This window comes from Mustelus asterias, unplaced genomic scaffold, assembly GCF_964213995.1.
Source record: "Mustelus asterias unplaced genomic scaffold, sMusAst1.hap1.1 HAP1_SCAFFOLD_694, whole genome shotgun sequence".
NCBI lineage: Eukaryota > Metazoa > Chordata > Chondrichthyes > Carcharhiniformes > Triakidae > Mustelus > Mustelus asterias.
Window position 1 is genome coordinate 78,248 of NW_027590643.1, and position 14,319 is coordinate 92,566.

The 14,319-nt window shown below is 49.2% G+C and overlaps 1 protein-coding gene across 1 annotated transcript in view; it reads right to left on the bottom strand.

Annotated features, from left to right (window-relative positions):
* The window catches only part of LOC144487271 (solute carrier family 22 member 7-like), a gene marked incomplete at its 5' end in the record, with an annotated part of 146,418 nt that overhangs the window by 31,669 nt on the left and 100,430 nt on the right, over positions 1 to 14,319 (bottom strand). Inside the window, one exon of the mRNA XM_078205355.1 lies at positions 10,724 to 10,930. Within this exon, the coding sequence (XP_078061481.1) occupies positions 10,724 to 10,930 (207 nt within the window). The remainder of the gene's footprint in view (positions 1 to 10,723; positions 10,931 to 14,319) is intronic.

Sequence of the window (14,319 nt, forward strand, 5' to 3'; positions counted from 1 at the left end):
GGATAAGGACAGGAGTGGCCCTCGGATCTGGGTGCTTAACTGGGTGAGGGGCCAATTCCATCCCAATTAGACCGGAACTGGGGAATGTGGATTGGGAGCCGCTATTTGAGGGCAAATCCACGTCTGGAATGTGGGAGGCTTTTAAAGGCCGGTTGATTGAAGTGCAGGACAGGCATGTTCCCGCAAAAATGAAGGATAGAAATGGCAGGATTCGGGAACCATGGATGACAAGGGAAATTATAAGCTCAGTCAAAAGGGATAAGGAGGCATACGATAGGTCTCGATATCTAAAAACTGACAAAACCCTTGTGGAATATAGTGACAGTCGGAAGGAAATTAAACGTGGAATTAGCAGAGCTAAAAGGGGCCATAAAATGTCTTCAGCAAAGGATCAAGGAGAATCCCAAGGTTTCTTATGCATATATCAGGAGCAAGAGGGTAGCAAGAGAAAGAGTAGGGTCCACTCGAGGACAACGGAGGGAAGTTATGCGTGGAACCACAGCAAGTGGGTGAGATCCTTAATGAATACTTTGTATCGGTATTCACCAAGGAGAAGGACATGATGGATGTTGAGGTCAGGGATGGGTGTGTGAACACTCTAGAGAACATCAATATATCAAGGGAGGAAGTGTTGAGTATCCTAAATTGTGTTAAGGTAGACAAGTTCCTGGGGCTGGATATCCCAGGTTACTGCGGGAGGCAAGGGAAGAAGCTGATATCTTCACTTCCTCTTTGACCACAGGCGAGGTTCCAGAGGACTGGAGAATAGCCAATGTTGTTCCCTTGTTTAAGAAAGGAAGCAAGGATAATCCAGGAAATTATAGGCCGGTGAGCCTGACATCAGTGGTGGGGAAGCTTTTGGAGAAGATACTGAGGGACAGAATAGACACACATTTGGAGGAAAATGGACTAGTTAGTGACAGGCAGCATGGTTTTGTACGGGGAAGGTCAGGTCTCACCAACTTGATTGAGTTTTTTGAAGAGGTGACAAAGATAATTGCTGAGGGAAGGGCTGTGGATGTAGTTTATGTGGACTTTAGTCAGGCGTTTGACAAGGCCCCACATGGCAGACTGGTACAAAAACTAAAATCACATGTGATTCGGGGTGGGCTGGCTGGATGGATACAGAACTGGCTTGGTTATAGAAGACAGAGAGTAGCGATGGAAGGGTCATAGGGTCGTAGAGGTTACAGCATGGAAACAGGCCCTTTGGCCCAACTTGTCCATGCTGCCCCTTTTTTTAATCACTAAGCTAGTCGTAATTGCCCGCGTTTGGCCCGTATCCCTCTATACCCATGTAACTCTCTAAATGCTTTTTAAAAGACAAAATTGTACCCGCCTCTACTACTATCTCTGGCAGCTTGTTCCAGATACTCACCACCCTCTGTGTGAAAAAATTGCCCCTCTGGACACTTTTATATCTCTCCCCTCTCACCTTAAACCTATGCCCTCTAGTTTTAGACTCCCCTACCTTTGCGAAAAGATATTGACTATCTAGCTGATCTGTGCCCCTCATTATTTTATAGACCTCTATAAGATCACCCCTCAGCCTCCTACGCTCCAGAGAAAAAGGTCCCAGTCTATCCAGCCTCTCCTTATAACTCAATCCATCAAGTCCCGGTAACATCCTAGTAAATCTTTTCTGCACTCTTTCTAGTTTAATAATATCCTTTCTATGATAGGGTGATCAGAACTGTACACAGTATTCCAAGTGTGGCCTTACCAATGTCTTGTACAAATTCAACAAGACATTCCAACTCCTGTATTCAATGTTCTGACCAATGAAACCAAGCATGCTGAATGCCTTCTTCACCACTCTGTCCACCTGTGACTCCACTTGCAAGGTGCTATGAACCTGTACCCCTAGATCTCTTTGTTCTATAACTCTCCCCAATGACCTACCATTAACTGAATAAGTCCTGCCCTGGTTCGATCGACCAAAATGCATCACCTCGCATTTATCTAAATTAAACTCCATCTGCCATTCATCAGCCCACTGGCCCAATTGATCAAGATCCTGTTGCAATCGGAGATAACTTTCTTCACTGTCCACTATGCCACCAATCCTGGTGCTTACTAACCATGCCTCCAATATTCTCATCTAAATCATTAATATTAATGACAAATAACAGTGGACCCAGCACTGATCCCTGAGGCACACCGCTGGTCACAGGCTCCAGTTTGAGAAACAACCCTCTACAACCACCCTCTGGCTTCTGTTATCAAGCCAATTTTGTATCCAATTGGCTTCCTCACCCTGGATCCCGTGAGATTTAACCTTCTGCAACAACCTACCATGCGGTACCTTGTCAAAGGCCTTGCTAAAGTCCATGTAGACAACATCAACTGCACTGCCCTCATCTACCTTCTTGGTTACCCCTTCAAAAAACTCAATCAAATTTGTGAGACATGATTTTCCCCTCACAAAGCCATGCTGACTGTCCCTAATCAGTCCTTGCGTCTCTAAATGCCTGTAGATCCTGTCTCTCAAAATACCTTCCAAAGACTTACCGACCACAGGTGTGAGGCTCACCGGCCTGTAGTTCCCAGGCTTTTCCCTGCAGCCCTTTTTAAACAAAGGCACAACATTTGCCGCTCTCCAATCTTCATGCATCTCACTTGTGACAATCGATGATTCAAATATCTCTGGTAGGGGACCCACAATTTCCTCCCTAGCCTCCCACAATGTCCTGGGATATACTTCATCAGGTCCCGGGGATTTATCTACCTTGATGCGCTTTAAGACTTCCAGCACCTTTTTCTCTGTAATATTTACACTCCTCAAGACATCACTATTTATTTCCCCAAGTTGTCTAACATCCATGCTTTTCTCAACAGTAAATACTGATGAGAAATATTCATTTAGGATCTCACCCATCTCTTGTGGATCTGCACATTGATGACCTTGTTGATCCTTAAGAGGCCCTACTCTCTCCCTTGTTACTCTTTTGCCCTTTATGTATTTGTAGAAGCTCTTTGGATTCTCCTTTGCCTTATCTGCCAAAACAATCTCGTGTCCCCTTTTTGCCCTCCTGATTCTTCTCTTAACTCTACTCCTACACCCTCTATACTCTTCAAGGGATTCACTTGGTCCCAGTTACCTATGCACGTCATGTGTCTCCTTCTCCTTCTTGACCAGGGCCTCAATATCCCGAGTCATCCAGGGTTTCCTACTTCTGCCAGCCTTGCCCTTCACTCTAAGAGGAATGTGTTTACCCTGAACCCTGGTTAACACACTTTTGAAAGCCTCCTACTTACCAGACGTCCCTTTGCCTTCCCACAGACTCCCCCAATTAACTTTTGAAAGTTCCTGCCTGATACCATCAAAATTGGCCTTGCCCCAATTTAGAATTTTAACTTTTAGGCCAGACCTATCATTCTCCATAGCTATCTTAAAACTTATAGAATTATGGTCACTGGTCTCAAAGTGATCCCTCACTAACACTTCTGACACCTGCCCTTTCTTATTTCCCAAGAGGATGTCAAGTTTTGCCCCCTCTCTAGTCGGGCCATCCACTGACTGAATGAGAAATTCCTCCTGAATACACTCAACAAATTTCTCTCCATCCAACCCTCTAATACTATGGCTATCCCAGTCAATGTTGGGAAAGTTAAAATCTCCCACTATTACCACCCTATTTTTCTTGGAGCTATCTGTAATCTCCTTACATATTTGCTCCTCAATTTCCCGCTGACTATTTGGGGGCCTATAGTACAACCCTATCAAAGTGATTTCCCCCTTCTTATTTCTCAGTTCTACCCATATAGACTCAGTGGCCGAACCCTCGGATATATCCCCTCTCAGTACGGCCGTGATGTTTTCCTAATCAAAAGTGCAACTCCCCCTCCTCTCTTACCTCCTGTTCTATCTTTCCTATAGCATCTGTACCCTGGGACATTGAGCTGCCAGTCCTGTCCCTCCCTTAGCCATGTTTCAGTAATTGCTATAATATCCCAGTCCCATGTACCCATCCATGCCCTGAGTTCATCTGCCTTGCCCGTCAGGCCTCTTGCATTGAAATAAATGCAGTTTAATCTGGACTTCCCTTGCTCTTTGCTCTGCTTTTGCCTGATCTGTCTCATCATTAAGGTAGGAAGGCTTTTAGAGTTTAGTTAGTAGCTGAATATATTGCAGTTGAAGATTAGAAGCTGGGGAGGGAACGTTGCTCAGCTCTGACAAATGAAAAGCTGGACAGGACACGGGGGCTGCAAAAAGACAGACTTTCCAAAGAACTAGATAAAGTCTAAACAAGTCTGAGTGGCACGGTGCCACAATGGTTGGCACTGATGCATCACAGTGCCATGGATCAGGGTTTAATTCCCGGCTTGGGTCACTGTCTGTGAGGGGCCTGCACATTCTCCCCGTGTCTGCGTGGGTTTCTTCCGGGTGCTCCGGTTTCAAAGAACAAAGAAAATTACAGCACAGGAACAGGCCCTTCAGCCCTCCAAGCCTGCACCGACCATGCTGCTCGACTGAACTAAAACCCCCGACCCTTCCGGGGACCATATCCCTCTATTCCCATCCTATTCATCTACTTGTCAAGACGCCCCTTAAAAGTCACGACCGTATCCGCTCCCACTACCTCCCTCGGCAACGGGTTCCAGGCACCCACCACCCTCTGTGTAAAAAATCTGCCTCGTACATCTCCTTTAAACCTTGCCCCTCGCGCCTTAAACCTGTGCCCCCTAGAAATTGACTCTTCCACCCTGGGAAAAAACTTTTGACTATCCACTCTGTCCATGCCCCTCATAATCTTGTAGACTTCTATCAGGTCACCCCTCAACCTCCGTCGCTCCAGTGAGAAGAAACCAAGTTTCTCCAACCTGTCCTCATAGCTAATGCCCTCCATACCAGGCAACATCCTGGTAAATCTTTTCTGTACCCTCTCCAAAGCTCCACATCCTTCTGGTAGTGTGGCGACCAGAATTGAACACTATATTCCAAGTGCGGCCTAACTAAGGTTCTATAAAGCTGCAACATGACTTGCCAATTTTTAAACTCAATGCCCTGGCCGATGAAGGCAAGCATGCCGTGTGCCTTCTTGACTACCTTCTCCACCTGCATTGCCACTTTCAGTGACCTGTGTACCTGTACACCCAGATCCCTCTGCCTATCAATACTCTTAAGGGTTCTGCCATTTACTGTATATTTCCTATCTGTATTAGACCTTCCAAAATGCATTACCTCACATTTGTCCGGATTAAACTCCATCGGCCATCTCTCCGCCCAAGTCTCCAACTGATCTATATCCTGCTGTATCCTCTGATGGTCCTCATCGCTATCCGCAAATCCACCAACCTTTGTGTTGTCCGCAAACTTACTAATCAATCCAGTTACATTTTCCTCCAAATCATTTGTATATATTACAAACAGCAAAGGTCCCAGCACTGATTCCTGAGGAACACCACTTGTCACAGCCCTCCATTCAGAAACACACCCTTCCACTGCTACCCTCTGTCTTCTTTCATAGAATCATTAAAAACCCTGCAGTGCAGAAGGAGGCCATTCGGCCCCTCAAGTCTGGACCACAATCCCACCCAGGCCCTACCCCCATATTCACCCGCTAATCCCTCTCAGGACACTAAAGGGGCAATTTAGCACGGCCAATAAACCTAACCCGCACATCTTTGGACTGTGGGAGGAAACCGGAGCACCCGGAGGAAACCCACGCAGACACGAGGAGAATGTGCAAACTCCACACAGACAGTGACCCGAGCCGGGAATCGAACCCGGGACCCTGGAGCTGTGAAGCAGCAGTGCGAAACACTGTGCCAGCGTGCCGCCCCCTGTCTCTGGCACTGTGAGGCGACAGTGCTAACCACTGTGCGACCGTGCCACCCTTTGACCGAGCCAGTTCTGTATCCACCTTGCCAGCTCACCTCTGATCCCGTGTGACTTCATCATCTGTACCAGTCTGCACCATTCCTCCCGCAGTCCGAGAGACGTGCTGGTTAGGGTGCATTGGCCGTGCTAAATTCTCCCTCAGTGTAACCCGAACAGGCACCGGAGTGTGGAGACTCGGGGATTTTCACAGCAGCTTCATTGCAGTGTTAATGTAAGCTTACTTGTGATACTAATAAATAAACTTTAAAACTTTAAAGGATGGAGGACCCTTAGCAAAACGAGTGAACAGCTTCCTCACACCCTTCGGAAACAGCCCACGCGGCAACCCAAAACTCGCCAGCAATATTGGCCGGGATTCTCGGACCTCGCCAGTGGCTGGGATTCTGCAGGTCCTGCTGCTGTGAATGGAGGTTTAGCTGAGCGCCAAATTCCCCGTTCCCGCTGGCAGTGACACTGGAGAATTCCGGCCAAATTCCCTGTTCCCGCTGGCAGTGACACTGGAGAATTCCGGCCAAATTCCCTGTTCCCGCTGGCAGTGACACTGGAGAATTCCGGCCAAATTCCCCGTTCCCACTGGCAGTGACATTGGAGAATTCCGGCCACTATTTTCAAAAGTGAAGTTGCGAACCAAATTTGATTTGCTCTTCTAGAACATAAGAACATAAGAAATAGGAGCAGGAGTCGGCCATCTGGCCCCTCGGGCCTGCCCCGCCATTCAATAAGATCATGGCTGATCTGAAGTGGATCAGTTCCACTTACCCGCCTGCTCCCCATATCCCCTAATTCCCTTATCGATCAGAAAACTATCTACCCGTGATTTAAACATATTCAACGAGGAAGCCTCCACCACTTCAATGGGCAGAGAATTCCAGAGATTCACTACCCTCTGAGAGAAGAAGTTCCCCCTCAACTCTGTTCTGAACCGGCCCCCCCTTATTTTGAGGCTGTGCCCTCTAGTTCTGGTTTCCCTTCTAAGTGGAAAGAATCTCTCCACCTCTACCCTATCCAGCCCCCTCATTATCTTATATGTCTCTATAAGATCACCCCTCATCCTTCTAAACTCCAACGAGTACAGACCCAATCTGTTTAATCTCTCCTCAGAAGCTACACCCCTCATCTCCGGTATCAACCTGGTTAACCTTCTCTGCACTCCCTCCAAGGCCAATATATCCTTTCGCAAATAAGGGGACCAATACTGCACACAGTACTCCAGTTGCGGCCTCACCAGTGCCTTGTACAGTTGCAGCAAGACCTCCCTGCTTTTATATTCTATCCCCCTCGCGATAAAGGCCAACATTCCATTCGCCTTCTTGATCACCTGCTGCACCTGCAGACTGAGTTTTTGCGATTCGTGCACAAGGACCCCCAGGTCCCTCTGCACAGTCGCACGATGTAATTTTTCTCCATTTAAATAATACTCCATTTTCTCCATTTAAATAATACTTCTCACTTGACATTTCAACCATAACGAAACAAAGTCATTCGCTGTGAACAAACATCGAAACCAAGACGTTTTGATCGAGGATGAAGAGAGTTTTAGCAATAAACTACTCTTCAAGTGAGAAGAGGGTACCTCGAAGACAGGCCCTATTTCACACACGGTGCAAACTGAGAATGAGAGAGTTTGAAGGAGGCACACAGATCAAATCCTCACTTCAACACCAAAATTTGCAGTCTGAGAGGCCAACACCCAACACTCTAGGTTTGGAAACCCCTGAACTTTTGACCACAAATAAGTCAAACTCAGATTCTACACCAGTTGAACCAGCGACATCCGTAGAAACTGAAGGGGAACCAACTTCATCAGATGATGTGCCTGAGCAAAGTGGTGAACAGACTATCAAGAACGTGAGAGCAAGACTCCTGAATGATAGATTCTGCCAAAGTGGAACCAATATCCACCTGACTCTCACACTGACTGGACACATATATATATATATAAATATATATAGAAAACTGAAGACAGTGACACGTGGTAAAAGAATCGTTGTTCACCATGAGTAAGAGTTAAAGTCAATGTGAGTTGTTGTACTAGTGGAGGAAAGATGTTATTATTGTAAACCAATGCATCTCTGGGGCAGCGTGTCACATGATTACATGGTGACATAATCAGAAAAACCTGGGAGATTTTCTCTCTCTTCCACCTTGGACTGGAAGCAAATAACACGGAGGCAATGAAGCTCTAGTAACTGGTTCAGTGACCCACTGTGGGACAATCCCTTCATTCTTTTATCCTTGCTGCTAAAGTGAGCTGCCTACTTCAATCTACAACATTACTGTGCAGAGAGAGGGTGATGGCGTGTAAACAAGCTGCAGAAGCTTCAGCAGACTTCAGAGGTAAATCAAAACTTTGCCACCATCTTCATACAGTCTAAGGATCGATAGTTCAAGCAGTTGTGAACAATTTGTTCAACACTCAATACAAAGTGAGAGTCAGTGTGTGTGGGACCCGTACCCCAGTGAGAGTCAGTGTGTGTGAAACCCGTACCCCAGTGAGAGTCTGTGTGTGTGGGACCCGTACCCCAGTGAGAGTCAGTGTGTGTGGGACCCGCACCCCAGTGAGAGTCAGTGTGTGTGGAACCCGTACCCCAGTGAGTGTCAGTGTGTGTGGGACCCGTACCCCAGTGAGAGTCAGTGTGTGTGAAACCCGTACCCCAGTGAGAGTCTGTGTGTGTGGGACCCGTACCCCAGTGAGAGTCAGTGTGTGTGGGACCCGTACCCCAGTGAGAGTCAGTGTGTGTGGAACCCGTACCCCAGTGAGAGTCAGTGTGTGTGGGACCCGTACCCCAGTGAGAGTCAGTGTGTGTGGGACCCGTACCCCAGTGAGAGTCAGTGTGTGTGGGACCCCGTACCCCAGTGAGAGTCAGTGTGTGTGGAACCCGTACCCCAGTGAGAGTCAGCGTGTGTGGGACCCGTACCCCAGTGAGAGTCAGCGTGTGTGGGACCCGTACCCCAGTGAGAGTCAGTGTGTGTGGAACCCATACCCCAGTGAGAGTCAGTGTGTGTGGAACCCGTACCCCAGTGAGAGTCAGTGTGTGGGACCCGTACCCCAGTGAGAGTCAGTGTGTGGGACCCGTACCCCAGTGAGAGTCAGTGTGTGGGACCGGTACCCCAGTGAGAGTCAGCGTGTGTGGGACCCGTACCCCAGTGAGAGTCAGCGTGTGTGGGACCCGTACCCCAGTGAGAGTCAGCGTGTGTGGGACCCGTACCCCAGTGAGAGTCAGTGTGTGTGGAACCCGTACCCCAGTGAGAGTCAGTGTGTGGGACCCGTACCCCAGTGAGAGTCAGTGTGTGGGACCCGTACCCCAGTGAGAGTCAGTGTGTGGGACCCGTACCCCAGTGAGAGTCAGTGTGTGGGACCCGTACCCCAGTGAGAGTCAGTGTGTGGGACCCGTACCCCAGTGAGAGTCAGTGTGTGGGACCCGTACCCCAGTGAGAGTCAGTGTGTGTGGGACCCGTACCCCAGTGAGAGTCAGTGTGTGTGGAACCCGTACCCCAGTGAGAGTCAGTGTGTGGGACCCGTACCCCAGTGAGAGTCTGTGTGTGTGGGACCCGTACCCCAGTGAGAGTCAGTGTGTGGGACCCGTACCCCAGTGAGAGTCTGTGTGTGTGGGACCCGTACCCCAGTGAGAGTCTGTGTGTGTGGGACCCGTACCCCAGTGAGAGTCAGCGTGTGTGGGACCCGTACCCCAGTGAGAGTCAGTGTATGTGGGACCCGTACCCCAGTGAGAGTCAGTGTGTGTGGGACCCATACCCCAGTGAGAGTCAGTGTGTGTGGGACCCGTACCCCAGTGAGAGTCAGTGTGTGTGGGACCCGTACCCCAGTGAGAGTCAGCGTGTGTGGGACCCGTACCCCAGTGAGAGTCAGTGTGTGTGGAACCCTGTACCCCAGTGAGAGTCTGTGTGTGTGGGACCCGTACCCCAGTGAGAGTCAGTGTGTGTGGGACCCGTACCCCAGTGAGAGTCAGTGTGTGTGGAACCCGTACCCCAGTGAGAGTCAGTGTGTGTGGAACCCGTACCCCAGTGAGAGTCAGTGTGTGTGGGACCCGTACCCCAGTGAGAGTCAGTGTGTGTGGGACCCGTACCCCAGTGAGAGTCTGTGTGTGTGGGACCCGTACCCCAGTGAGAGTCAGTGTGTGTGGGACCCATACCCCAGTGAGAGTCAGTGTGTGTGGAACCCGTACCCCAGTGAGAGTCAGTGTGTGTGGAACCCGTACCCCAGTGAGAGTCAGTGTGTGTGGGACCCGTATCCCAGTGAGAGTCAGTGTGTGGGACCCGTACCCAGTGAGAGTCAGTGTGTGTGGGACCCGTACCCCAGTGAGAGTCAGTGTGTGTGGGACCCGTACCCCAGTGAGAGTCAGTGTGTGTGGAACCCGTACCCCAGTGAGAGTCAGTGTGTGTGGGACCCGTATCCCAGTGAGAGTCAGTGTGTGGGACCCGTACCCAGTGAGAGTCAGTGTGTGTGGGACCCGTACCCCAGTGAGAGTCAGTGTGTGTGGGACCCGTACCCCAGTGAGAGTCAGTGTGTGTGGGACCCGTACCCCAGTGAGAGTCAGTGTGTGTGTGACCCGTACCCCAGTGAGAGTCAGTGTGTGTGGGACCCGTACCCCAGTGAGAGTCAGTGTGTGTGGGACCCGTACCCCAGTGAGAGTCAGTGTGTGTGGGGCCCGTACCCAGTGAGAGTCAGTGTGTGTGGGACCCGTACCCCAGTGAGAGTCAGTGTGTGTGGGACCCGTACCCCAGTGAGAGTCAGTGTGTGACGAAGGGTATCCCAATTGATTTTGGTATCTGTGGTCATCACTGTGTTATGTTCCTCAATGTGGTGACAAGAATCATTCACTCAGGCAGCTGTGTTTGAAACACCCTTGCGTTTCCCACCTGGGGTATTCAATGTTGTCGATGGTTTCGGGTAGGGGGATGTTTGCCGTTTCGGGAAGCAGGAAGGCGACTGCTCCACTCGATGCAGTGAAGGTGATGACCAGGATCTGTGGCAGAGAGAGCCAGAATACATCGAGCAGCTTTATCATGGGAGTCAGTAACGCAGCCAGGCCAGCCAGGAATGATGTGTATCCCAATCCTAACTCTCTGTGAAGGAAAGGGAATCAGAGCATCAGCACCAAGCAGCAGCGAAACACACAGCAGGGGAAGATAAATAGAGCAAGTGGAAGAGAAGGAGGGGGAGAGTGAAAGAGAGTGAGATAGAGATGTTCAGTTCGAGGATAGGCGGAGGGACAGGCAGATTGAGGAGGCGGGAGGGCTGCCGAATCATAGAATCATTCAGCGCAGAAGAGGCCCTTCAGCCCATCGAGTCCCCACCGACACTTGAGAAACACCTGAACTTCCACCTAATCCAATCTGCCAGCACGTGGCCCATAGCCCGGAATGTTCTGATGGGCCAAGTGCTCATCCAGGTACTTTTTAAAGGATGTGAGGCATCCCGCCCCCACCACCCTCCCAGGCAGCGCATTCCAGACCCTCACCACCCTCTGGGTAAAAGCGTTTTTCCTCACACCCCCCCTAAACCTCCTGCCTCTCACCTTGAACCTATGTCCCTTCGTGACTGACCCTTCAACTAAGAGGAACAGCTGCTCCTTATCCACTCTGTCCGTGTCCCTCACAATCTTGTTCACCTCGATCAGGTCACCCCTCAGTCTTCTCTGCTCCAGAGAAAACAACCCAAGCCTGTCCAACCTCTCTTCATAACTTAAACGCTCCGTCCCAGGCAGCATCCTGGTGAATCTCCTCTGCACCCCCTCCAGTCCAATCACATCCTTCCTATAATGTGGTGACCAGAACTGCACCCAGTGCTCCAGTTGTGGCCTCACCAAAGTTCGATACAACTCCAACATGACCTCCCTGCTTTTGTCATTAAGAAGAACTTGGACAGGTTAGGAGAGTGTCCAAAGTGGCAGCTGGAATACAATGTGGAAAAGTGTGAGGTTAGGCACTTTGGTCAGCAGAATAGAGGCGTAGACTATTTTCTAAATGAGGAGAGAATTTGGAAATCAGAAGCACAAAGGGACTTGGGACTCTGGGTTCAGGATTCTCTTCAGGTTAACTTGCAGTCACAGAGTCAGAGAGGTTTACAGCATGGAAACAGGCCCTTTGGCCCAACTTGTCCATGCTGCTCAATTTTTACTGCTAAGCTAGTCCCAATTGCCCACATTTGGCCCATATCCCTCTATACCCATCGTACCCATGTAACTGTCTAAACGCTTTTTAAAAGACAAAATTGTACCCGCCCCTACTACTACCCTCTGGCAGCTTGTTCCAGACACTCACCACCCCCTGTGTGAAAACACTGCCCCTCTGGACACTTTTGTATCACTCCCCTTCGAGTTTTAGTCTCCCCTACCTTTTGGGCAACGATATGGACAATCTAGCTGATCTATGCTCTTCATTATTTTATAGACCTCTATAAGGTCACCCCTCAGCCTCCTACGCTGCAGAGAAAAAAAGTCCCAGTCCATTCAGCCTCTCCTTATGACTCAAACCATCAAGTCCCGGTAGCATCCTAGTAAATCTTTTCTGCACTCTTTCTAGTTTAATAATATCCTTTCTATAATAGGGTGACCAGAATCGCACACAGTATTCCAAGTGTGGCCTTACCAATGCCTTGTACAACTTCAGCAAGATGTCCCAACTCCTGAATTCAATGTTCTGACCAATGAAACCAAGCATGCCGAATGCCTTCTTCACCACTCTGCCCACCTGTGACTCCACTTTCAAGGAGCTATGAACCTGTACCCTTAGATCTGTTTCATAAAATCCCCACAGAGCAAAAGGAGGTGATTCGGCCCATCAGGTCTGCACTGACCACAATCCATCCAGGCACTATCAGCCTAACCCTACATATTTACCCTGCTAGTATCCTTGACACAAAGGGGCAATTTACCACGGCCAATCAACCTAACCTACACATCTTTGGACTGTGGGAGGAAACAGGAACACCCGGAGGAAACCCACACAGACACAGGGAGAACGTGTAAACTCCACACAGACAGTCACCCGAGGCCGTAATCGAACTCAGGTCCCTGTCGCTGTGAGGCAACAGTGCTAACCACTGTGCCACCGTGGCACTCCACAATCTCCTACCATTAACTGAGTAAGTCCTGCCCTGGTTCAACCTACCAAAATGCATCACCTCACATTTATCTAAATTAAACTCCATCTGCCATTCGTCAGCCCACTGGCCCAATTGATCAAGATCCTGTTGTGATCCGAGATAACTTTCTTCACTGTTCTCTTTGCCACCAATTTTGGTGTCATCTGCAAACTTACTAATCATGCCCCCTATATTCTCATCCAAATCATTAATATAAATGACAAATAACAGTTGTCCCAGCACTGATCCCTGAGGCACACCGCTGGTCACAGGCCTCCAGTTTGAAAAACAATCCTCTACAACCACCCTCTGGCTTCTGTCATCAAGCCAATTTTGTATCCAATTGGCGACCTCATCCTGAATCCCATGAAATTTAACCTTATGCAACAATCTACCATGTGGTACCTTGTCAAAGGCCTTCCTCGGGTCCATGTAGATAACATTGATTGCACTTCCCTCATCTACCTTCTTGGTTACCCCTTCAAAACACTCAATCAAATTTGTGAGACATGATTTTCCACTCACAAAGACATGCTGACTGTCCCTAATCATTGGTGTACCTTTAAGAATTTAAAAAAAAAGTCATGTTAGACCATAAGACATAGGAGCAGAATGAGGCCACTCGGCCCATCGCTTCTGCTCCGCCATTCAATCATGGCTGATATTTTTCTCATCCCCATTCTCCTGCCTTTTTCCCATAACCCCTGATCCCCTTATGATTCAAGAACCTAACTATCTTTGTCTTAAAGATACTCCATGACCTGGTCTCCACAGCCTTCTGCGGCAAAGAGTTCCACAGGTTCACCACTCTCTGGCTGAAGAAATTCCTCCTCATCTCTGTTTTAAAGGATCGTCCCTTTAGCCTGAGGTTGTGCCCTCTGGTTCTAGTTTTTCCTACTCGTGGAAACATCCTCTCCATGTTCACTCTATCCAGGCCTCGCAGTATCCTGTAAGTTTCAATAAGATCCCCCCCCTCATCAAAGAACAAAGAACAAAGAAAATTACAGCACAGGAACAGGCCCTTCAGCCCTCCAAGCCTGCACCGACCATGCTGCCCGACTTAACTAAAACCCCCGACCCTTCCGGGGACCATATCCCTCTATTCCCATCCTATTCATGTACTTGTCAAGACGCCCCTTAAAAGTCACGACTGTATCTGCTTCCACTACCTCCCCCGGCAACGAGTTCCAGGCACCCACCACCCTCTGTGTACAAACATCTGCCTCGTACATCTCCTTTAAACCTTGCCCCTCGCACCTTAAACCTGTGCCCCCTAGTAATTGATTCTTCCACCCTGGGAAAAAGCTTCTGACTATCCACTCTGTCCATGCCTCTCATAATCTTGTAGACTTCTATCAGGTCTCCCCTC